The sequence below is a fragment of the Oncorhynchus gorbuscha genome, linkage group LG15, assembly GCF_021184085.1.
Source record: "Oncorhynchus gorbuscha isolate QuinsamMale2020 ecotype Even-year linkage group LG15, OgorEven_v1.0, whole genome shotgun sequence".
Taxonomy (NCBI): domain Eukaryota; kingdom Metazoa; phylum Chordata; class Actinopteri; order Salmoniformes; family Salmonidae; genus Oncorhynchus; species Oncorhynchus gorbuscha.
In genome coordinates this window covers 84,430,101-84,453,770 of record NC_060187.1, presented here as the reverse complement: position 1 = coordinate 84,453,770, position 23,670 = coordinate 84,430,101, and the positions used below count along the sequence as shown (strand labels likewise).

The 23,670-nt window shown below is 48.5% G+C and overlaps 2 protein-coding genes across 4 annotated transcripts; both read right to left on the bottom strand.

The window, feature by feature from the left end:
- Positions 1–345: 345 nt before the first annotated feature.
- LOC123997354 (band 4.1-like protein 4B) lies at positions 346–12,254 on the bottom strand. The gene is made up of 13 exons (XM_046301490.1): positions 12,000–12,254; positions 7,914–8,018; positions 6,194–6,236; positions 5,655–5,733; positions 5,314–5,358; positions 3,380–3,432; positions 3,164–3,284; positions 2,358–2,445; positions 2,192–2,280; positions 2,018–2,087; positions 1,612–1,781; positions 655–767; positions 346–365 (listed from the first exon to the last, which is right to left on the bottom strand). Exons 1-13 carry the CDS (start codon positions 12,252–12,254, stop codon positions 346–348), a joined length of 1,251 nt encoding a protein of 416 aa, XP_046157446.1.
- Positions 7,931–23,651, bottom strand: LOC123998289 (tyrosine-protein phosphatase non-receptor type 3-like). 3 transcript variants are annotated; one of them, XM_046303369.1, is made up of 24 exons: positions 23,364–23,395; positions 20,602–20,683; positions 20,267–20,311; positions 20,110–20,162; positions 19,819–19,936; positions 19,617–19,704; positions 19,443–19,531; positions 19,293–19,356; positions 19,004–19,206; positions 18,788–18,913; positions 18,519–18,680; positions 18,321–18,402; positions 18,145–18,222; positions 18,005–18,061; positions 17,750–17,906; positions 17,466–17,641; positions 17,221–17,311; positions 16,957–17,018; positions 16,693–16,839; positions 16,113–16,241; positions 15,335–15,480; positions 15,118–15,253; positions 14,837–14,983; positions 7,931–8,018 (listed from the first exon to the last, which is right to left on the bottom strand). In XM_046303369.1, the coding sequence occupies exons 3-23, from the start codon at positions 20,305–20,307 to the stop codon at positions 14,894–14,896; spliced, it is 2,295 nt and encodes a 764-aa protein (XP_046159325.1). In that variant the 5' UTR covers positions 20,308–20,311; positions 20,602–20,683; positions 23,364–23,395; the 3' UTR covers positions 7,931–8,018; positions 14,837–14,893. The 3 variants fall into 3 exon arrangements, with proteins under 3 accessions (XP_046159325.1, XP_046159324.1, XP_046159326.1); XM_046303368.1 differs by lacking the exon at positions 23,364–23,395 and adding an exon at positions 23,641–23,651 and having other exon boundaries at positions 7,932–8,018; positions 18,321–18,420; XM_046303370.1 differs by lacking the exons at positions 20,110–20,162; positions 20,267–20,311; positions 20,602–20,683; positions 23,364–23,395 and having other exon boundaries at positions 7,935–8,018; positions 18,321–18,420; positions 19,802–19,936.
- Between the last annotated feature and the right edge of the window lie 19 nt (positions 23,652–23,670).

The window sequence follows — 23,670 nt, the reverse complement described above, 5'->3', positions numbered from 1 at the left end:
AGTTATAGTTTTAACTGAAATCTGCATGAAAATCTATGGCAAGACCTGAAAGTGAAAATGGTTGTCTATCAATGATCAACAACCAATTTGACAGCGCTTGAAGAACTTAGAAAAAAATAATAGGCAAATGTTGCACAATCCAGGTGTGGACATCTCATAGAGACTTATCCAGAAAGACTCAGCTGTAATCGCTGCCAAAGGTGATTATAAAATGTATTGACTCAGGTGGTTGAATACTTACCTTATCTAAACATTAGTGTTTTTATTTATTTTTACAAATGTTAGAATTTTTCTTCCACTTTGACATTAGTATATAATGTGTAGATCGTTGACAGAAAGTTACAATTAAATCCCATTTAATCTCACTTTGTAACAACAAAATGTAGAAAAAGGTCAAGGGGTGTGAATACTTTCTAAGGGCTCTGTACATGCTTGGTTGTCCTGTGCTCTCAGGGACCCACCTGATATGTGGTGGTTTGGCTGGAGAGAGGACTGTAGAGAGAGAGAAAGCCAGGTTACATCAGGTCAGTGAATCAAGCACAGGAGAATTGACATGAGAAACTGCCTGTATGGGTGTTTTACTGTATGGGGGAACTGGGAGCTGTAGGGATGTAGGGTATATGCTATAGTGTGTACTGGGGAGAATATACGAACCCTTGCCACCCAGTGAGTGAGTGCGGGAGGGGTATCTCTTGCTTGGTCGCCTCTCAAACGTACTGGCCCTCCTCAGCCTCCCTCCGTGGGTCGCCTGGTACTCAGTCTTTCCACTGAGTAGGAGAGAGAGATCACTTTAAAGGGATACTTCAGGATTTTGGCAGTGAGTCAGATAAACTCGTTGATACCATTTTTATGTCCCTGCTGGGAGCTGTAGGGATGTAGGGTATAGGCTATAGTGTACTGGGGAGAATATACCAACCCAGTTTAAAGGAATTTGCTAACTAGCGTTAGCGTAATTGCTAACTAGCATTAGCACAATGACTAGATGTCTATGGTAACTACTAGCATGCTAGTAGATATAGACTTCCAATCATGCGCTAATGCCAGTTAGCATTGGCTCGTGAAACTGCTGATTGCATCCATAATTAAATAAGATGATACATAAAAATTGTATCGTTGAGTCAATCTGACTGAGGAAGTAGATAAAGTGCTTCATTGCCAAAACCCCCAAGATTCCCTTTAACGACGATGAACAGTAGCTGGCATCACTGTATTTAGCTGGCATCACTGTATTTGGCATGTCAGGATGTACAGAACACTTACATGACTCAACATACTGCTTCCCTGTATGTTGGTGATAGATGCCTGGAATATATCTGAAGAGGTCATTTCAGTTTGACATGTAAACAAACGGCATTTCCCTGTAACCATAGCTTCCATCATGTAACCATAGAGACAGAACTTGCATCTCAGATGGCACACTAGTCCTCAGTTAGTGCACTACTTTTGACCAGAACACTACCTAGTCTCAGAGTGCATCCAACATGGCACTCTATTCACTATATAGTGCACCCTAGAACTCTGGTCAAAAGTGGTGCACTATATAGGGAATAGGGTGCTATTTTGGGCACAACCTCTGTTGTAGAGTTGAGTGTTGGTGCGAGCCCCACCCACCTGAACCTGAAACGTGATCCAAGGCGTGTGAAGTCACTGCTGGAGGCCTTCCCAGCTGTGGGCTGGCGCAGCCGGAAGAAGGAGTGGCTCTCCACAGCACATTTCCACAAGTGTTTACACGTCTTCGAACTGTCCAACTGGAACACAAAGGTGTGCTCCTGCTCCCGCCCCTAAACACACAACAGCCAATCACAATCAAACACCACTCTGACTAAAGCGGTCCAAATATTTCAATGTCAATGAAATGGTCTCTGCTGTCAAGTCAAAAGGTGAAATAGGGGGCGATAACGTACAAGTGTGTAGCCTGTAAATGTGTGGTGGTGTTGAATGGAAATGGTTTTCTTTGCATATATGAGACACCCTCGGAGAGTGGGGTCATGGGCAGGGGTATTTGTGTATTGCTCACCTGATCGTCGTCCTCCGTCACCACTAGGGTGAGTCGACTCTTTTTGAAATCCAGGCGGGTGATCTTGGGCCTGGAACACACACACACAGTTGACATTGCAGACTACGCAGCTGTTTTCAAGAATATATCGTTGTGTGTTTTGGAGTGTTCATGTCAAAGTGTGTGTGTGTTTACCAGAAGAAGAGGCCTATCTTGGTGGAGCCCTCAAACACCAGGATGCCAGTGGGAGTCAGACCCAAAGCGTACTCTGCTCCGTCCCTTCCCTGAGGACAACACACAGTCACACGCTCAGTGCTACTCTACAACATCAAACACAGACAACAGCAGCACACGCACCAACCTTGACAAAGTGCATGTCCACTCCGTACAGCTCCAGCCATTTACACTTGTTGAGGAAGCTGGTCTCTGCCTGGGATGGATCCTTACCCCTGGGGAAACAAAACCACATGCTCAGTCTCTAACACACATACCCTGCCCTCTGGGTGGAATGTCCTCCATATTTCTTGCAGTAATCCAGTTCAGATGTACACAACAGATTAGGGCCTAGGGGTTTCTCTGGCCAATAGAGAGAGAGCGGAACTCAGTAGAGTTTCTCTTTGGTTTCTCGCTTTCACTGGTGTCATGTCAGCTCAGTGAGCCCCAGTGTATGTGTGTGTAATCTGTGTGCGTCATCTAATCTGAGATTGGAGCGATCATACACTAGCAGGGTTAAATACTGCCTGGATTCAATCAAGACGCTCCAGGGATTAATCCCTTGATCCGTCACACAAACAGAGAGAGAGGGAGATTTACATAGGTTTGATACAGCACTAGAAAACACCAGAGTGATACACTCCTCTACCTGCGTGACGTTAAAGACCCAGACATTGTTCATGCAGTTATCACCTGTCCTGTGTTCTTATCCAGACACACCTACAGTCTGTTCAGACAGAAACCAGTGAAGATGTCCTGTGTTCTTATCCAGACACACCTAAAGTCTGTTCAGACAGAAACCAGTGAAGATGTCCTGTGTTCTTATCCAGACACACCTACAGTCTGTTCAGACAGAAACCAGTGAAGATGTCCTGTGTTCTTATCCAGACACACCTACAGTCTGTTCAGACAGAAACCAGTGAAGATGTCCTGTTGGATGGCATTTTAACTCACCTTAGGTCCACCCACTTGTTAAAGATGTCTGCCTCCATGGTCTCACTCTGTTTGGGTGTGAAGCGAAACTCTGACACCAGCTCAGGAGAATGCTCTAGAGGGTCACAGTCCCCTAGCTCACCTACGCACACACACAAGCACACAAGCGTTAGTCAGGTGTAAAAGAAACATGAATGCTGATTCCAGAGATACCGTAGTGTGTAAATCATCACCTACTCTGTAAGCAGTAGGCCCCCAGGTCTACTGAGACATCATATGGACACTTCAACCTGGAGGGAGAGAGGAAGGTTCCAGAGCAGAGAGATCACACCACACACACCGCATGCAGCGTTACTTCCAACACTCTCTGTGTTTGTATGTATGTAGAGTGCATTCAGAAAGTATTCAGACCCCTTGACCTTTTCCACATTTTGTTACGCTACAGCCTCATTCTAAAATTATTTTTTAATTAAAAAATGTAATGTCCTTATCATCTCACACACAATAACCCATAATGGCATAGCAAAAACAGATTTTAAAAGTATTAAAAGTATTTAAAAAATTAACTGAAATATTATATTTACATAAGTATTCATACCCTTTTCTCAGTACCTTTGGCAGCGATTACAGCCTTTTCTTGGGTATGACGCTTCAAGCTTGGCACACCTGTATTTGGGGAGTTTCTCCCATTCTTGTCTGCAAATCCTCTTAAGTTCGGTCAGGTTGGATGGGGAGCGTCGCTGCACGGCTATTTTCAGGTCTCTCCAGAGATGTTCAATTGAGTTCATGTCCGGGCTCTGGCTGGGCCACTCAAGGACATTCAGAGACTTGTCCCGAAGCCACTCCTGCATTGTCTTGGCTGTGTGCTTAGGGTCACTGTCCTGTTGGAAGGTGAACTTTCACCCCAGTCTGAAATCCTGAGCGCTCTGGAGCAGGTTTTCATCAAGGATCTCTGTCCTTTGCTCCATTCATCTTTCCCTAGATCTTGACTAGTCTCCCAGTCCCTGCCGCTGATAACCCTCCCCACAGCATGATGCTGCCACCACCATGCTTGACCGTAGGGATTGTGCCAGGTTTCCTCCAGATGTGACGCTTGGCATTCAGGCCAAAGAGTTCAATCTTGGTTTCATCAGACCAGAAAATCTTGTTTCATGGTTTGCGAGTTCTTTAGGTGCCTTTTGGCAAACTCCAAGCAGGCTGTCATGTGCCTTTTACTGAGGAGTGGCTTCTGTCTGGCCACTCTAACATAAATAACTGATTGGTGGAGTGCTGCAGAGATGGGAGAACCTTCCAGAAGGACAACCATCTCCACAGAGGAACTGGAGCTCAGTCAGAGTGACCATCAGGTTCTTGGTCACCTCCTTGACAAAGGCCCTTCTCCGCCGATTGCTCAGTTTGGCAGTGCGGCCATCTCTCTGAAAAGTCTTGGTGGTTCCAAACTTCTTCCATTTAAGAATGATCGAGGCCACTGTGTTCTTGGGGACCTTCAATGCTGCAGACATTTTTTGGTACCCTTCCCCAGATCTGTGCCTTGACACAATCCTGTCTCTGAGCTCTATGGACAATTCCTTTGACCTCATGGCTTGGTTTTTGCTGACATACACTGTCAATTGTGGGAACTTTTATAGACAGGTGTCTGCCTTTCCAAATTATGTCCAATCAATTGTATTTACCACAGGTGGACTCCAATCAAGTTGTAGAAACATCTCAAGGATGATCAATGGAAACAAAATGCACTGGAGCTCAATTTCAAGGTCTCACAGCAAAGGGTCTGAATACTTACGTAAATAAGGCATTTCTGTTTTTTAAACATTTGCAAACATTTCTAAAAACCTCTTTTTGCTTTGTCATTAAGAGGAATTTTGTGTAGATTGACGAGGGTAAAAAGTAATGTAATTCATTTTAGAATAAGGCTGTAACGTAACAAAATGTGGAAAAATGGAAGGGGTCTCAATACTTTCCGAATGCACTGCATGTGTGTGTGTGTGTGTGTGTGTGTTGGGGAGGAGAGGTCCTTTTCTTTAAATTAGCAGCCCTCTGATGTTCTGATCCTGTACTTTATTATAGAGCTACACACAGGAGACACGACCCAGATGGAGAGAGAGAATGAGAGACAGAGAGTTAGATAGAGGTTTAGTGTGTGTGTGTCGGGGGTGTTAGGAGCTGCTTACTTGCCGGACAGAATGTCTTGTCGAAGCTGCAGCACAAACAGGTACCTGGAACACAGACAAAAGGAGTGAGAATAAAACCACTGATGTAGAATCAATCTTTCTCCCTCTTTCACACTGAATGACAGACAGTCTTTCTCTCTCTGAAGAAGTCTCAGTCCATTTTGCCTTAATTAGTCTCTTCCCCACTGGACCAAAATCATTAGCTGCACTGCCCCCTTACACCTCTACACTACACCGAGGAGGGGGTGAGATTGTGTGAATGAGACAGTATGTATACGAGTGTGTGTGTGTGTATTCATGTGTGCTAGAGTGTGAGTACAGGCAGCCAGTGGTGGTGTTACCTGGTGAACTCCTCATGTAGGTTATTGGGCTCTGAGGAGTAGAACTTCACCCTGAAAAACAGTCTGTATGGAGGACCATCTGAAAAAGAGAAACAGACCAAGCGAGAGAGATTCAAATATGCGAAAGAAGATAGTCAGGCCAATCTATCATTCTACCACATATTGTATAATAATTTTTTTTTTATATATATATTTTATATATAAATAAAAAACTCTGGGAACACCAGGCACTTAATTTAAAAAATTGTCTGGAGATTCAGGTAAGAACCAGGCAGCCCTCTCTGTGAGAGGGGCGTTTCCTGACAAAGTAAACATTGGCGTCACCCTGCACCACTCACTAATCACCATGTCAACAGCTGGTAATGAACCACCTGCCGTCCCACTTACCTACACACACACACAAACCCACTGTATACAGTGCACACATTAAGTAGAGGACACTACCAACAGTCTGGCAAAAGTAGCAGGCCTTCGCTTGTTATTAACTATACACCACACACACACTAAGAATATTAGATAGTGGGAGTGAATGGACTGACCTCTGATCTGTTTCTTTATGGGCTTGGACACATCCAGCCAGTGCTGCAAGAGACACAAAGAAGTAGACAACAGAATGTTATACATACAAGGGGTTACAACCATCCCAGCTCTGCAGATTGTGCTGTGAAGAGACAGAATCATTAGAGCATTTGTTTTGGTACTGTTCATATGTAGCTTGTTTTTGGTCGCAGGTCCAAGAATGGCACAATAATTGCAACATTTATCTGCAGCTAACGCTTCAAATTGCACTGCTGGGTGATCTGAAAAGTCATAGTCAATCAATCAATAATATAACACTTTGTCAAACTTGTTTCTTTATTTTACAATCTGTAGAAACTATGAGAATAGAAAGGTTCAGAACTTTTGTGAAACATCACAGCTGAAAAATAAATGGCGAATAGAAATCAAAACAGGATTGTGGTCAAAGACAGATGGGATGGGTTCAGAGAATGTATTTATTTATTAACCCTTATTTTACCAGGTAAGTTGACTGAGAACACATTCTCATTAACAGCAACGACCTGGGGAATAGTTACAGGGGAGAGGAATGAGCCAATTGTAAGCTGGGGATGATTAGGTGGCCATGATGGTATGAGGGCCAGATTGGGAATTTATCCAGGACACTGGGGTTAACACACCTACTCTTACAATAAGTGCCATGGGATCTTTATTGACCATAGAGAGTGAAGACACTCTTAACGTCCCAGGACACCCTACACAGGGCAATGTCCTCAATCACTGCCCTGGGGAATTGGGATACATATATTTATTTTTAGACCAGAAGAAAGGGTGCCTCCTACTGGCCCTCCAACACCACTTCCAGCTGCATCTGGTCTCTCATCCAGGACCAACACTGCTTAGCTACAGAAGCAGGCCAGCAGCATAACACCCTGCATCCCGCTGCTGGGAGGGGGTTCCGAGATAGATGGGACGGGTTCCGCGATAGATGGGACGGGTACCGCGATAGATGGGACGGGTACCGCGATAGATGGGACGGGTACCGCGATAGATGGGAGGGGTTCCGCGATAGATGGGAGGGGTTCCGCGATAGATGGGAGGGGTGAGTGGAGCTGAAGGCCGAGACTCAAAACAAACAAAAGATGACTATTGTAAAATACATTGTGTCCGTAATATGTATAAGCTGGAAGTAGAAGCCTAAGTGTTGTTGTCCATTACTTTACTCCAATTAGGGGAGAGGTGGTAGAGGAAAATAATAAAGGAAAATATAAAACGTGTATGGGGGATTGGAAATGATGCAGACAATTACATTGGTAGAACCCACAATCTGCAATACTAAAGCTGATCTATAACATAGAATAAAAAGTAGAGAGAGAGAGAGACCGCGACAGGCAGAGACCGCGACAGGCAGAGAGACCGCGACAGGCAGAGAGACCGCGACAGGCAGAGAGACCGCGACAGGCAGAGAGACCGCGACAGGCAGAGAGACCGCGACAGGCAGAGAGACCGCGACAGGCAGAGAGACCGCGACAGGCAGAGAGACAGCGACAGGCAGAGAGACAGCGACAGGCAGAGAGACAGCGACAGGCAGAGACAGACATAATATGATGGAGAGAGAATATGACAGATAGCTGGAGCATCAGATCAATCATAACACCACACTGTGATTGATTTAACTAGTGTCATTACATCATAGGGAATCCCCTCAGCAATGGCAGGTTGTGGTGTGTGTGTTCAGAGGCTTTATGTATATCTACTCACTGAGACTTGTTCTGTGTCCATGAACTGCAGTCCAAAGTAGTCAGCCTCCACCAGGTCCAGATGATACCTGATCTGGTCAAACAGCTCCTGGCCCTTTGACCTTTTCTATTAAACACACACACACACACATGTATTATAGTCACAATAGGGAGGCTGGAGAATAAAGAGCCTAGACCTTGTGAGTGGATATGGAGCAGAATGAGTGTGGGTCATTACTGCATCTGGGGCAGAATCAGAGGGAGAAGACCTGAGGGAGAAGCCATAATTCAGGCCTTTGTCTTTGAAACACCCACAATCCATAGTGCCCTTGAGCTGAACACCCACCGAGATGCAATTTCTTTAACTACTAAAAAGCTGCACTTCTCAAAGTGTGTTTTTAAAAGAGAGAGGATAACCTTGTACTTTGTTCCCTGATAACAAGTATGAACATGCCAACCTGTGTGTGTGGTTATGGAGTGGGAGGTCACAATAAATAAACTCTTGCCCTTCCTGTTCCTCTCCAGCTCGTCAAAGCACAGCACAACAAAACACACACTCCCAAACCAGCCCCTACCCAAAGCCCTTTCCCTAGACAGACATTCCCCCTAGATATCATCCCCAAAGCCCTTTCCCTAGACAGACATTCCCCCTAGATATCATCCCCAAAGCCCTTTCCCTAGACAGACATTCCCCCTAGATATCATCCCCAAAGCCCTTTCCCTAGACAGACATTCCCCTAGATATCATCCCCAAAGCCCTTTCCCTAGACAGACATTCCCCCTAGATATCATCCCCAAAGCCCTTTCCCTAGACAGACATTCCCCCTAGATATCATCCCCAAAGCCCTTTCCCTAGACAGACATTCCCCCTAGATATCATCCCCAAAGCCCTTTCCCTAGACAGACATTCCCCCTAGATATCATCCCCAAAGCCCTTTCCCTAGATATCATCCCCAAAGCCCTTTCCCTAGATATCATCCCCAAAGCCCTTTCCCTAGATATCATCCCCAAAGCCCTTTCCCTAGATATCATCCCCAAAGCCCTTTCCCTAGATATCATCCCCAAAGCCCTTTCCCTAGATATCATCCCCAAAGCCCTTTCCCTAGATATCATCCCCAAAGCCCTTTCCCTAGATATCATCCCCAAAGCCCTTTCCCTAGATATCATCCCCAAAGCCCTTTCCCTAGATATCATCCCCAAAGCCCTTTCCCTAGATATCATCCCCAAAGCCCTTTCCCTAGACAGACATTCCCCCTAGATATCATCCCCAAAGCCCTTTCCCTAGACAGACATTCCCCCTAGATATCATCCCCAAAGCCCTTTCCCTAGACAGACATTCCCCCTAGATATCATCCCCAAAGCCCTTTCCCTAGACAGACATTCCCCCTAGATATCATCCCCAAAGCCCTTTCCCTAGACAGACATTCCCCCTAGATATCATCCCCAAAGCCCTTTCCCTAGATATCATCCCCAAAGCCCTTTCCCTAGATATCATCCCCAAAGCCCTTTCCCTAGACAGACATTCCCCCTAGATATCATCCCCAAAGCCCTTTCCCTAGACAGACATTCCCCTAGATATCATCCCCAAAGCCCCCAAAGCCCTTTCCCTAGATTTCCCCAAAGCCCTTTCCCTAGATATCATCCCCAAAGCCCTTTCCCTAGATATCATCCCCCCCTTTCCCTAGATATTCCCCCTCATCCCCAAAGCCCTTTCCCTAGACAGACATTCCCCCTAGATATCATCCCCAAAGCCCTTTCCCTAGACAGACATTCCCCCTAGATATCATCCCCAAAGCCCTTTCCCTAGATATCATCCCCAAAGCCCTTTCCCTAGATATCATCCCCAAAGCCCTTTCCCTAGACAGACATTCCCCCTAGATATCATCCCCAAAGCCCTTTCCCTAGACAGACATTCCCCCTAGATATCATCCCCAAAGCCCTTTCCCTAGACAGACATTCCCCCTAGATATCATCCCCAAAGCCCTTTCCCTTTCCCCCTAGATATCATCCCCAAAGCCCTTTCCCTAGACAGACATTCCCCCTAGATCATCCCCAAAGCCCTTTCCCTAGACAGACATTCCCCCTATATCATCCCCAAAGCCCTTTCCCTAGACAGACATTCCCCCTAGATATCATCCCCAAAGCCCTTTCCCTAGACAGACATTCCCCCTAGATATCATCCCCAAAGCCCTTTCCCTAGACAGACATTCCCCCTAGATATCATCCCCAAAGCCAATATCATCCCCAAAGCCCTTTCCCTAGACAGACATTCCCCCTAGATATCATCCCCAAAGCCCTTTCCCTAGACAGACATTCCCCCTAGATATCATCCCCAAAGCCCTTTCCCTAGACAGACATTCCCCCTAGATATCATCCCCAAAGCCCTTTCCCTAGACAGACATTCCCCCTAGATATCATCCCCAAAGCTCTTTCCCTAGACAGACATTCCCCCTAGATATCATCCCCAAAGCCCTTTCCCTAGACAGACATTCCCCCTAGATATCATCCCCAAAGCCCTTTCCCTAGACAGACATTCCCCCTAGATATCATCCCCAAAGCCCTTTCCCTAGACAGACATTCCCCCTAGATATCATCCCCAAAGCCCTTTCCCTAGACAGACATTCCCCCTAGATATCATCCCCAAAGCTCCTGTGTAGATCTGGATTAAACAGCAGGTGCAAGTAAAAATGGGACAAAGTCCAACAAGCCTAAAGAAAGGCAGAAAAGGTGAACACCATAGTTTTAGTACCCATCAAATCATCTCTAGATTTGTGTTTAGGGGGTAGTGTTGAGGGTGCTAGAGCACCCCCTGATAAATCACAAGAAAAACATTTTAAATACCTAATATTTTTTTCACAAAATGAAATGTCGTGCCCCTGGCCTTTACTACTTCTGTATGAGCACCCCCACCCTAAACATCTCTTCCCATAGGGAGCAGGCCCTAGCAGGTCGATTTTGGATGAAGACAAGAGTTCAATTGAATTCATTTCAACTCAATAAACCTGTAGATGAATCCCTGAGGGAAGATTCAGCAGTCATGTTCAGGCTTGTTCCTGTTAGAGGCTATATGGACTCTGGTTTCAGTCAGCTGACGTCTGGTGGCCGTTAGCAGGAGCTAGTTCTAATTAACAAGAGAAATCAAAGGAAATAGTCCTTACATACACAAGCCTGTATTCTCTAAGGCAAAGTTACAGCCTACTGTTTGGATTAGATTGAATGTGATATTACTGAATGTACTGTTTCGTTCTGAAGAGGATGCTTTCCACACACTGCAAGAAATCATCTCCGGAGTCAAATTTCATAAAGCACATTAACTACACCATGGCTCCACGCACCTGCAGCGCGCTAATTTAACTTCAACAATTTACATCTTCACAAACAGTGAATTGCTCTCATGTTCTGATGTATTGTCTATTTGACAGATAATATTTTGCCTGATACAAATCAAACGTATTATCATAATGATAAACTACTAGCATCTCTACTGTAACATTAGGTCATAGGTTCTCCATCTATGACCTTTGATTCCCTCAGCAGTCTGACTTCCTGTATGTATTCAAAAGGTGACTCATGAGACGGCTTCACTGACCACGATAACACACGCACAAACTCAACCTTTAAGATAAGAGTTTTAATACAACATGACACACACGTCTACGTCTCCCCTGGACACACACATTCTCTCTGTCACAGCGCCACGAGATAAATCACACCACTCCCTCACAGAGACAAGAGAGAGACAGAGATAGAAAACTGAGGATGGCGGGAAGGAGGCAGAGAGGGGAAGGGAGATGGGCAGAGAGGGGAAGGGAGGTGGGCAGAGAGGGGGGAGGGAGGTGGGCAGAGAGGGAGGGAGATGGGCAGAGAGGGAGGGAGGTTTCTCTGAGGTAGGCAGCTTCCTGCCAACAGTCAGAATGGGGAAGTAATGTGGTGAATTGGCTGATCACAACACCATCTGTAGGCCTACCCCTAACTGCACAGAACACACACAATGACAGGTGTTAAAACTCCATGGTGCTGAATGACCTAAAACATAGAACAGTCACTTTATATTCTGTTGAGAGAAATAGGTCTTAAAATAATATGGAGACACCACACACACACTCACTGGAATATCAACGTTAACGTCCGACCCATCCAGCAGCAGCACGCGGCAGGTCATTGCATCCTTGTCGGTCCCAGCCGCCGGGATGTGCACGGCCGCTCCCCCTGTCACCACGGCAGGCGCGTGGACGACCTGCTGTTGGTGCGCGAGGAGCGCGGGGTTCGCGGTTCCCCCTCTTCCTTTCCCGTCCCGTTCGTCCGCTGTCTGAAACCGTCTGCGCGAGCGATGGCTAAACGTCCGGCGTAGGAAGCCCATCATCTTTCCAATTGTTAATTCTACCCACAGCGCGAGCACCGTGTTCGGTGTCCACGGGGAGGCTTACTACACGGAAACAATGTGTGTGGCGTTTGTCCCACTGCCACCACCCCGGGGCGAAGAGTCCCTCACCGCAGGCACGGAGGCTTCAGGCTGCCGCTGAACCCTGAAATTCGGCAGCCATGGGGATCTCCAGCAGCATAATTGAGCAGGACCCGACAATTCGGCATTAAAAAAAAGCAACCAGTTGAATTTCCAAATAATTTATTCTGTTTCAATAGTAAACTCACTCACGGAAGCACACACCCCCCCTCTTCGTCTCCTCTCACCGTTAGTCCCCGCTCGCGCACCTGCTGTTGCACAGATTCTGAAATCCTGGAGAAATCTCGAGCAGCTCCGCAGCGGGCGTCCCTATAGTCTCACATACCGAGGAATGAGGTTACAATCTCCCGGGACGCGCTTACCTAAACCCGTGGCCGGTATTATTTAATCCTCTCACGAAGAACCGAAACTGCTCCACCTCACAGGTAAATCAACCAGAGAAACTGGACAAACAGCATGCTTTGCGCCTGCGTAAAAACAACGCAGAACAAACTTTTTTTTTTTTTATACTGGGGCCAGGTTGTGTCAGCGAAGCAGCGCTCCCTGCCGGCCAGAGGCGACACCACGGTCAGCGCGGTGGAGGACAAACAAGAGGGACAATGTAATGTTGAGGACAAGCAAAAAATAATGCAATTTCAGAACAAACAGGTAGGATTATGGTTTAGCCGAGGGATTCAAGCAGAAAGAAACGCACACACCAGTGAAAGTGCAGAGAGTTCACCTCTCCTAAAACAAATATGTTCCTTTTACTAACTCCGGATATCTGCCTGCTATGGTTGTTTAGTAGTAATGGCTACTCTGCCCCTCAAATCTTTCTATGATATCAGTAGACTGTACAACATGGTCTGGGACTTATGTTGACACTGAACTGGAGTGTGCATCTAAGGCAGGTCACAGGAATGTGTTTAAATGGGGTCTAACTGCACTGCAGCCTGTAGGACTCCACTCCTACAATGTTTTGATATGTGCAGGCAACTCTACAGACCACAAATATACATAAAAATGGACCTGGAACTGATATCACATATCTTTCATCTGTAAAATTCACTCTGAGAATGTAAGATACGATCAACTGACTTTTACCCCGTCAACAAACAGACAAAGAGCTCCAAGTAGATGTCAGTGTGTTTATTCAGTGTGTCAATAATTTAGGGAAGGTGGGAGCGGGTGTAGTGTGTGGTGGTTCTGGCAGTGTTCATCTCTACTGTGAATCCACTGGAAGCCTCAACACTCTCCCAACAATACAGACAGACGAGTCAATCTCTCTAGTCTAGAAAATGCCTATTTCTATAGCCTCCACTCAGGAGGAACTAGCCACGGGCCACCATTAGGAAGGCTATATAGCCTCCACTCAGGAGGAACTAGCCACGGGCCACCATTAGGAAGGCTATATAGCCTCCACTCAGGAGGAACAAGCCACAGGCCACCATTAGGAAGGCTATATAGCCTCCACTCAGGAGGAACTAGCCACGGGCCACCATTAGAAAGGCTATATAGCCTCCACTCAGGAGGAACTGGCCACAGGCCACCATTAGGAAGGCTATATAGCCTCCACTCAGGAGGAACTGGCCACAGGCCACCTTTAGGAAGGCTATATAGCCTCCACTCAGGAGGAACTAGCCACGGGCCACCATTAGGAAGGCTATATAGCCTCCACTCAGGAGGAACTGGCCACAGGCCACCATTAGGAAGGCTATATAGCCTCCACTCAGGAGGAACTAGCCACGGGCCACCATTAGGAAGGCTATATAGCCTCCACTCAGGAGGAACTAGCCACGGGCCACCATTAGGAAGGCTATATAGCCTCCACTCAGGAGGAACTGGCCACAGGCCACCATTAGGAAGGCTATATAGCCTCCACTCAGGAGGAACTGGCCACAGGCCACCATTAGGAAGGCTATATAGCCTCCACTCAGGAGGAACTGAGATACAGTCTTCAGTCACTCATACAGTAGCACTTTGGTCCAGAGAATTACAAAAAAACAAAAAGAAGACCTTTGCAGTACATGGTCCTTCCTGCTAGCGGTGCTCTATGGCTCACATAAGGATAGGACTAGCTGAGCACATTCGGCACTATGGTTCGTTATGTGCTGTAGCAACAGAAGGCAAGCCATTGCCGAGCACTTAAGGATAGTGGAGTGCTATTGCTCTCTAAGGCTACAGCCTAGCGGTCCTCTTCTCCTGTTAGCCTAGCGCTGGGGCTAGCAGTACTCTTCTCCTGTTAGCCTAGCATTGTGGATAGCTGTCCCCCCACCTCCTGTTAGCCTAGCATTGTGGATAGCTGTCCCCCACCTCCTGTTAGCCTAGCATTGTGGATAGCTGTCCCCCACCTCCTGTTAGCCTAGCATTGTGGATAGCTGTCCCCCACCTCCTGTTAGCCTAGCATTGTGGATAGCTGTCCCCCACCTCCTGTTAGCCTAGCATTGTGGATAGCTGTCCCCCCACCTCCTGTTAGCCTAGCATTGTGGATAGCTGTCCCCCACCTCCTGTTAGCCTAGCATTGTGGATAGCTGTCCCCCCATCCTCCTGTTAATGGTCCATTAGCAGTGCTGAGGGTGGTGCTGCAGAATGGTCTCCTCTCGCTCTCTGTAGACACGCAGGATGGCCTCACACATAAACCGGAACTGACACTTGAACACAAACATAAAAACAGTCCAGTCACATACAAACATACCAAAGGAAGTTGCAGACATAGTCATTAGGGTTTCAATGCTGATCTTGGGAGGAGAGTAGCTAATGGTTAGACGTATAGGCGTGTGTGTACCGTGGTCTGGATCATCATGGCCCTCTGGTCTCGGAGCGTCCTGATGATGTCCAGAGGGCACACAGGTTGACCGCTCTCCAACAGCGACAACGCCGTCTCCATGGTAATGAGAACACCTGTACGCCCAATCCCTGCGCTGCAATTACATCAACAACATACATGAGGTGTTATAAATCTTGTAACCCTAGTGTGTGTGTGTGTGTGTGTGTGTGTGTACCTGCAGTGCACCATAAGTGGTGTGTCTCCTGTCCTCCTCTCTCTAACAGAGGTGATGAACAGCAGGAAGTCTGAGGGATCATCAGGTACACCATGGTCTGGCCATGCTACATACTGCAGGTGGGTCACCGAACGCTCCTCTTCCAGCTGGAAACAGACACACACACACACACACATAGGATAAACAGATGGAAAACAGCTGAGAGAACACCCCCCCCCCCCCCCCCCCATCTGTCTCTCATTAAAGATATTTTCATAAATTAACTTGGATATGTGATGATTGTAATGGGAGAGATGAATGGGATGTGAGGAGAGAAACTAAGAAAAGTATAGGGTATGGTAACTCGACAGTTACTGTGATTAAGGAGAGATGGAGGAGGAAAGTAGAGGGAGAGAGGAAAGATGAGATGGAGAGAGGCAGAGATGGAGGAGAATAGAGGGAGAGATGAAGAGGCTAAATGACTGAAATGTAAATGTAAATGAGAGGGAGAGATGGAGAAGGAGTGTGTTGTCCAGCCTGTGGTCCATGCAGAGATTAACTGACAGCCAGAGGAACAGATGGGTCTGCACAGCAGTGTAGTGTGTGTGTGTGTACTCTTTGGCAGGCTATTATTGTAAAGGAGAATATGTTCTATATTAACCTCTGTGTTGTAAAGGTAAATAAACAATGCCAATGGAAGCAGAAACACGTGGAGCTGGATGGGGATAGTTTGGTCAATGTTTCCTGTGGAGAACACACACACACCTGTTATGTGAGCCAGGTCATGTTTTTGTGTTACCTGTGTGTGTGTGAGGGTGAACTGGCGTGTGACGTAAGCCAGGTTGCATTCCTCAGAGTGGCAGCTGACCCTCAGGTACCCATAATCCCTCACTTCAGGAGGGTGTGGCCAGTACTGGTGGCACTTAGTCTGAAATACACACACATGATGGATTTTGACATTCATTAATATTTATTTACTATAGAGGCTGTAATCTTTAAGCTCTGAGAAATGTTCTTTTACTGAGCTGTGTTTCATATTTCTGAGTCAGTGCTTTACTCACTATGTTCTCCCAAACATCTCAGGACATTCTCAGGGCCAGTACTTATATTACATCAGGAGATGAGTGGAAACTGACTGTCAGCATGAATGTATGTGTATATGTGTGTGTGTGTGTACGTGCGATAAACCAGGGCACTTGTGGAATATCAGCAAGACAATCAATCAGTGAGAGCTTCAGGTTACCAAGCAACAGGCAGGCAAAGACGCAGACAGCGACTCACAATGAGCCTGGGACCTTGGTAAACCTGTGTGCGCTGTACCCATTCTCATTCACTAAATGTGTTTCACTCTTTGAAAGAGAGAGCGTCCGTGTGCATACCCGTCCTCTCTCGGTGAGTGTGGTGAGCATGATGATGGTGTGTGTGTGTTGCTCCCACACACTCTGCCAGAAGTGAGTGCAGGTCTGAGGCAGCGGTCCTTGAGCTGCAATGTAGCGCAGACACACACCAGACCCTGGGGGCATCACCTGAGACACACACACAGCATGACTATACACAAACCAACAAGGATAACACACACACACCACACACCACTATACACAAACAAGCCAACAAAGACAACACTAAACACAGTGTGTACTGACCGTGATGTGGCTTGCATTGATGTAGTCCTCTTGGTCCTGAAGTACCACTCTGGAGATGTCATCTGACAGAACAAAGAATTAGAGATGTAGTCAGAACCAGGGCCCTCCAGACCCACCCAAACCACCGTACCAGCTCAACAAACAAAGCACCAGTGTCCTGTCCTCCAGCTCCACAGATTGAGGACATTAGGGAAGATGGGTACACTGGCATGTCGAGTCACTCCTACTAGGACACACAGTGTGTGAGATGGTGTGTGTACTCACAGGGCAGCACGTCCTTGTATCTGTTCTTGTCTGTGTTCTCAGGGAGACGAGCGCAGGCTACTGACAGGCCAGGCTTCCTCATGTACAGGTTCTACAACACACACATCACCACCATCACTCACCATGCTCTTCTGTCTGGATTGTCAACAGCAGGTCTTATTGACCAGTTATTCCCAAAGTGCATCTGTTACATTTAACACAGAAGCAAGTCCCTTTCATAGTGTTGTTGTCTAACTAAAACACACCTCGAAGTGGAAGGTGAGAGTGCCTGTCTGGATTCCCCTCTCCAGTTGTTTCATGGACTCTTCAAGTGTCTGGCCTTGTTCTGATTGGCCAGGCAGAAGCAGTGGATCACCGTGTGATTGGCAAGTCAGAGACAGGGCAGAGGGAAACTGCAGCAGGGGGGCCACACGCCCTGGACCTAAACACACACACACACACACACACACACACACACACACACAGTGTGTTACCTGCATCAGTGTCTGATTAGCAGGCCCGTTCTCTTGCTCTCTCTAGTGTGTGTTACCTTTGCGTCGTATAAGCAGAGCCAGTTCTCTGGAGTGGGACTCTCTGCTGGCTCTTATAAACATGACCACCTGGTCATGCGTGTGTTCAGAGATGTCGCGACCGTTGATCAGCACGACCTGGTCACCTTCCAACAACCTTGGCTCAACCCGCCCCGCCTACAATCAATTCATCAACAAGTCAAATCACATTGGATTAATCTAAAAGTATTGTTTACAAATGCATTATCTACACAGCTAAACCAGAACACACTTACAGGGGAGTCAGGGTTGACCTGGGATATGGCCAGGGACATCTTCTGGTCCACGCCACCCTGAGAAGAGGAACAGTCAGGGATACAGGAATGGTACTGCATGTACGAGAGTAGGTGTGTGATTAATTGAAGGGGAGACTCACTTTGACATTGAAACCAAACTTTCCATCGTGATCAGGAGCGAGACGCACCAATAGCAGATCGCCATCACCAAGAGCACGCTGCAACACACACAGAGTTTACTGAGTCTGGCACACACACACACGAGATACTTTATCACAAATACTGGATCACTCCCTTGTCTGTCTGGGTAACTGACCTTGTCCCGGTAGTGAGAGGTGGCCTTAATGTCTTCCTCTCCTGTGCTGATGTCATCAACCTGCGACCATCCACCTCCTTGGCTGTGAGTGCCAGAAACACTGAGATAGATACTGTGTTCAGAACTGACTCCAACATGAGAATGTACTTTACACTGATACACACACGGTATGAAATTGTGTGTGTGTGTGTGTCTGACCTGTGTGTAGGCGTGCCCTCCTGGCTGCCCCTACTGCTGCTGAGGGAGACCCTGTAGGTGTAAAAGACATCCTCCCCCTCCGACATGTCGCGCAGGTCATTGTTCAGCTCCACTGAGGAGGGGCGGGGTTTACAGGGGCCATGACGCACGCGAGGACTCCGCCTAACAGAGAGAGAGAGACAAGGTACGATGAAGTTACCCCTAGTCACAGCTACCCCTTACATGGTATCTCCTGCTGTAGCAGTGTGAGGCTGTGGTGTCGGTAGTACCAGTTGGGTGTGAGCGGGGGGGATCGGGACGGTAGGCTCTTGGTCTCCATGTGTTCTGACGAGGTGGATCCCCTCAGAGCTGGGTTCCACTCCATCCCACCCATCACTTTCTTACACACTGGACCACTGCAGAGGAGACGAGTGTGTGTGTGCAGATGAGTAAAAGAAAGACAGAAAGATAGTGTGTATGATGGGTGTGTGTGTGTGCGCGCTTGCCTGTCTGTTTTAGTGTTTCCCAAGGCCCAGTGTTGTGAGAGCAGCTTGTTGTGTATCTGGGTTGCCAGATTGGTGTGGTGTGGGCTACGGGTTGCCAGGTTGGTGTGGAAGAAGCAGTGATGGTCCACACATGACCTCCACAGGTTCTTACAGGCCCTGGGGCACGGCAGGACCAGGCTCACCACACAGTCCTGCGTCTCCCCCTGGAACACACACACACGTTATGAAGACAACACTAAGGTCAGCCAATAGGAGAGCAGGACACAATTTTGAGCCAATCAGGACTCACATGTTTGCGTCTGAGCTGCATAAGGAAGCGTTTCCTCTTGAAGGATATCTTGATGATGTTCACCCTGCAGGAGACAATACACACTCAGGGTGTGTATTTGCGTGTGGTGTGTGTGTGTGTGTGTGTCTGATCAGAAGTCCAGGTGCTCACCAGGGGAAGAAACTGGAGCAAATCATGTTACAGAAGATAGCCACGCCCCCTGAGGCCAATCCCACCAATAGAGGGGAACTGTCAGAGTCCTGAGAGAAAGAAAGAGATGGAAACATGAGAGGGAGAAGAGGGAAGACGAGGGTGAGTCAGAGGGAGACATATGGAGGTACTTACCATGGCAGTGTGTAGCTCCACTCCATACATCTCCAGAGTTCTTGCTGTGTTGAGAAAACACAGCTCTGCCTCACTCTGCTTCAGCCCCCTGAAACAGCCCATGAGTAGGATAGGTTGGTATCAGCATTATGCTAACAGCTCCACCATGTCCTCTAGCAGGCTAGGGGGGGGTGCTGTACACATGCCTGGTGTGGGTGTGTACCTGTGCCCTGGGTACAGAGCCTCCACTCTAGACAGGAAGTCATCATCCTGCTCCGGGAGGAAGTGGCTTTTGGATAGGTAACCAGGGAGAAGGTCTGGGGAGTAGTCACCTAGCTCAGCTACAACACAGAGAAAGAAGGGGGAGAAAGAGAGAGAAGGAGGGGTGAGAGAGAAGGAGAGAGGGGGGAGAGAGAGAGAGAAGGCGAGAGAGGGGGGGTGAGAGGTGAGAGAGATTATGTTAAACCCCCAGACAGACAACACACTAAAAAGACCAAAGAAGAGTGTAACTTACACTGCACAGCATAGGAGGCCAGTACTACAGCTGCACTCAGAGGACACTTCAACCTGCAGGACACACACACACTTTCTCAATGTAACGTCACATTGTTTACATCACTATGTGGAGTAAGAGGGAATGCATGTGTAGGTGGGAGCTCGTAGTGTCTGACCTGCCCTCTCTGATGTCACTCCTGATCTGGAGGAAGTACATATGTCTGAAGACACACAGGACAGTAAAGGAGACATTATCTAAATCACATATGTACAGTACAAGCTAATGACACACACTCTCTCAACAGTCTACAGGTACACACAGACACTCTACATAGTCTACAGGTGCGCGCACACACACACAGGGGCTCTGAACCCAGGTCTCCCATAGGAGAACCCAACCTCTTGACCATTAGACCAAGAGGAAATTCCCTATTGGGCCAAAGGTTCCAGTGAATTTGAAGTGTCAGGCAGGGCTACCTCATCACGAGGCCATGATCTCTCATGTCCATACCTGGTCTGGTCATGCTGTAGAGAGTTGGGGTCTGAGATGAAGAATCGGACTCGGAGGGTCAGGTAGAATGGAGAGACAACTCCTGTATGACAGAGACGCTGTTAGACACAGCCCAATGACCTCTGACCTTAATAATCCGTCACCCCTGACCTTAATATGACCCCCACAATCCTTCCACAGAATTGAATCTTATATTTATCATTTATCAAAATGCACACTGGACTAAAAAATAGGGCGTCACTGGGCTCAGGCTAAACAGTAGGGCGTCACTGGGCTAAACAGTAGAGCGTCACTGGGTCAGGCTAAACAGTAGGGCGTCACTGGGCTAAACAGTAGGGCGTCACTGGGCTAAACAGTAGGGCGTCACTGGGCTAAACAGTAGGGCGTCACTGGGCTAAACAGTAGGGGGCGTCACTGGGCTAAACAGTAGGGCGTCACTGGGCTAAACAGTAGGGCGTCACTGGGCTAAACAGTAGGGCGTCACTGGGCTAAACAGTAGGGCGTCACTGGGCTAAACAGTAGGGCGTCACTGGGCTAAACAGTAGGGCGTCACTGGGCTAAACAGTAGGGCGTCACTGGGCTAAACAGTAGGGCGTCACTGGGCTAAACAGTAGGGCGTCACTGGGCTAAACAGTAGGGCGTCACTGGGCTAAACAGTAGGGCGTCACTGGGCTAAACAGTAGGGCGTCACTGGGCTAAACAGTAGGGCGTCACTGGGCTCAGGCTAAACAGTAGGGCGTCACTGGGCACTGGGCTGGGCTAAACAGTAGGGGGTCACTGGGCTCAGGCTAAACAGTAGGGCGTCAAACAGGCTCAGGCTAAACAGTAGGGCGTCACTGGGCTCAGGCTAAACAGTAGGGCGTCACTGGGCTCAGGCTAAACAGTAGGGCGTCACTGGGCTCAGGCTAAACAGTAGGGCGTCACTGGGCTCAGGCTAAACAGTAGGGCGTCACTGGGCTAAACAGTAGGGCGTCACTGGGCTCAGGCTAAGCAGTAGGGCGTCACTGGGCTCAGGCTAAACAGTAGGGCGTTACTGGGCTCAGGCTAAGCAGTAGGGCGTCACTGGGCTCAGGCTAAGCAGTAGGGCGTCACTGGGCTCAGGCTAAACAGTAGGGCGTCACTGGGCTCAGGCTAAACAGTAGGGCGTCACTGGCTCAGGCTAAACAGTAGGGCGTCACTGGGCTCAGGCTAAACAGTAGGGCGTCACTGGGCTCAGGCTAAACAGTAGGGCGTCACTGGGCTCAGGCTAAACAGTAGGGCGTCACTGGGCTCAGGCTAAACAGTAGGGCGTCACTGGGCTCAGGCTAAACAGTAGGGCGTCACTGGGCTCAGGCTAAACAGTAGGGCGTCACTGGGCTCAGGCTAAACAGTAGGGCGTCACTGGGCTCAGGCTAAACAGTAGGGCGTCACTGGGCTCAGGCTAAACAGTAGGGCGTCACTGGGCTCAGGCAAAACAGTAGGGCGTCACTGGGCTCAGGCTAAACAGTAGGGCGTCACTGGGCTCAGGCTAAACAGTAGGGCGTCACTGGGCTCAGGCTAAACAGTAGGGCGTCACTGGGCTCAGGCTAAACAGTAGGGCGTCACTGGGCTCAGGCTAAACAGTAGGGCGTCACTGGGCTCAGGCTAAACAGTAGGGCGTCACTGGGCTCAGGCTAAACAGTAGGGCGTCACTGGGCTCAGGCTAAACAGTAGGGCGTCACTGGGCTCAGGCTAAACAGTAGGGTGTCACTGGGCTCAGGCTAAACAGTAGGGCGTCACTGGGCTAAACAGTAGGGCGTCACTGGGCTCAGGCTAAACAGTAGGGCGTCACTGGGCTCAGGCTAAACAGTAGGGCGTCACTGGGCTCAGGCTAAACAGTAGGGCGTCACTGGGCTCAGGCTAAACAGTAGGGCGTCACTGGGCTCAGGCTAAACAGTAGGGCGTCACTGGGCTCAGGCTAAACAGTAGGGCGTCACTGGGCCCAGGCTAAACAGTAGGGCGTCACTGGGCCCAGGCTAAACAGTAGGGCGTCACTGGGCTCAGGCTAAACAGTAGGGCGTCACTGGGCTCAGGCTAAACAGTAGGGCGTCACTGGGCTCAGGCTAAACAGTTGGGCGTCACTGGGCTCAGGCTAAACAGTAGGGCGTCACTGGGCTCAGGCTAAACAGTAGGGCGTCACTGGGCTCAGGCTAAACAGTTGGGCGTCACTGGGCTAAACAGTAGGGCGTCACTGGGCTAAACAGTAGGGCGTCACTGGGCTAAACAGTAGGGCTCAGGCACTGGGCTGGGCTCAAAACAGTAGGGCGTCACTGGGCTCAGGCTAAACAGTAGGGCGTCACTGGGCTCAGGCTAAACAGTAGGGCGTCACTGGGCTCAGGCTAAACAGTAGGGCGTCACTGGGCTCAGGCTAAACAGTAGGGCGTCACTGGGCTCAGGCTAAACAGTAGGGCGTCACTGGGCTCAGGCTAAACAGTAGGGCGTCACTGGGCTAAACAGCTCAGGCTAAACAGTAGGGCGTCACTGGGCTCAGGCTAAACAGTAGGGCGTCACTGGGCTCAGGCTAAACAGTAGGGCGTCACTGGGCTCAGGCTAAACAGTAGGGCGTCACTGGGCTCAGGCTAAACAGTAGGGCGTCACTGGGCTCAGGCTAAACAGTAGGGCGTCACTGGGCTCAGGCTAAACAGTAGGGCGTCACTGGGCTAAACAGTAGGGCGTCACTGGGCTCAGGCTAAACAGTAGGGCGTCACTGGGCTCAGGCTATGGTCTCATTTAGTGTTTCTTACCTTTCAGCTGCTTCTTCAGTGGTTTGTTGGCCTCCAGCTCTGCAAGACAAACTCAAAGACATGATGCTACATTCACCATCTGTTGGTTTTTAGAGGATTCACTAAGTGTGTCACTGTAGCTACTCACAGGAGAGTGTGTTTGAACAGTGTAGCGTACTCAAGGAGAGTGTGTTTGAGCTGTGTTGGGCTCAGGCTAAAGTGTGTTTGAGCTGTGTTACTGGGCTAGCTAAACAGTAGAGTCTGTGTTAGTGTCAGCTACTCATTTAGTGTTTCTTACCTTTCAGCTGCTTCTTCAGTGTGTTTGAGC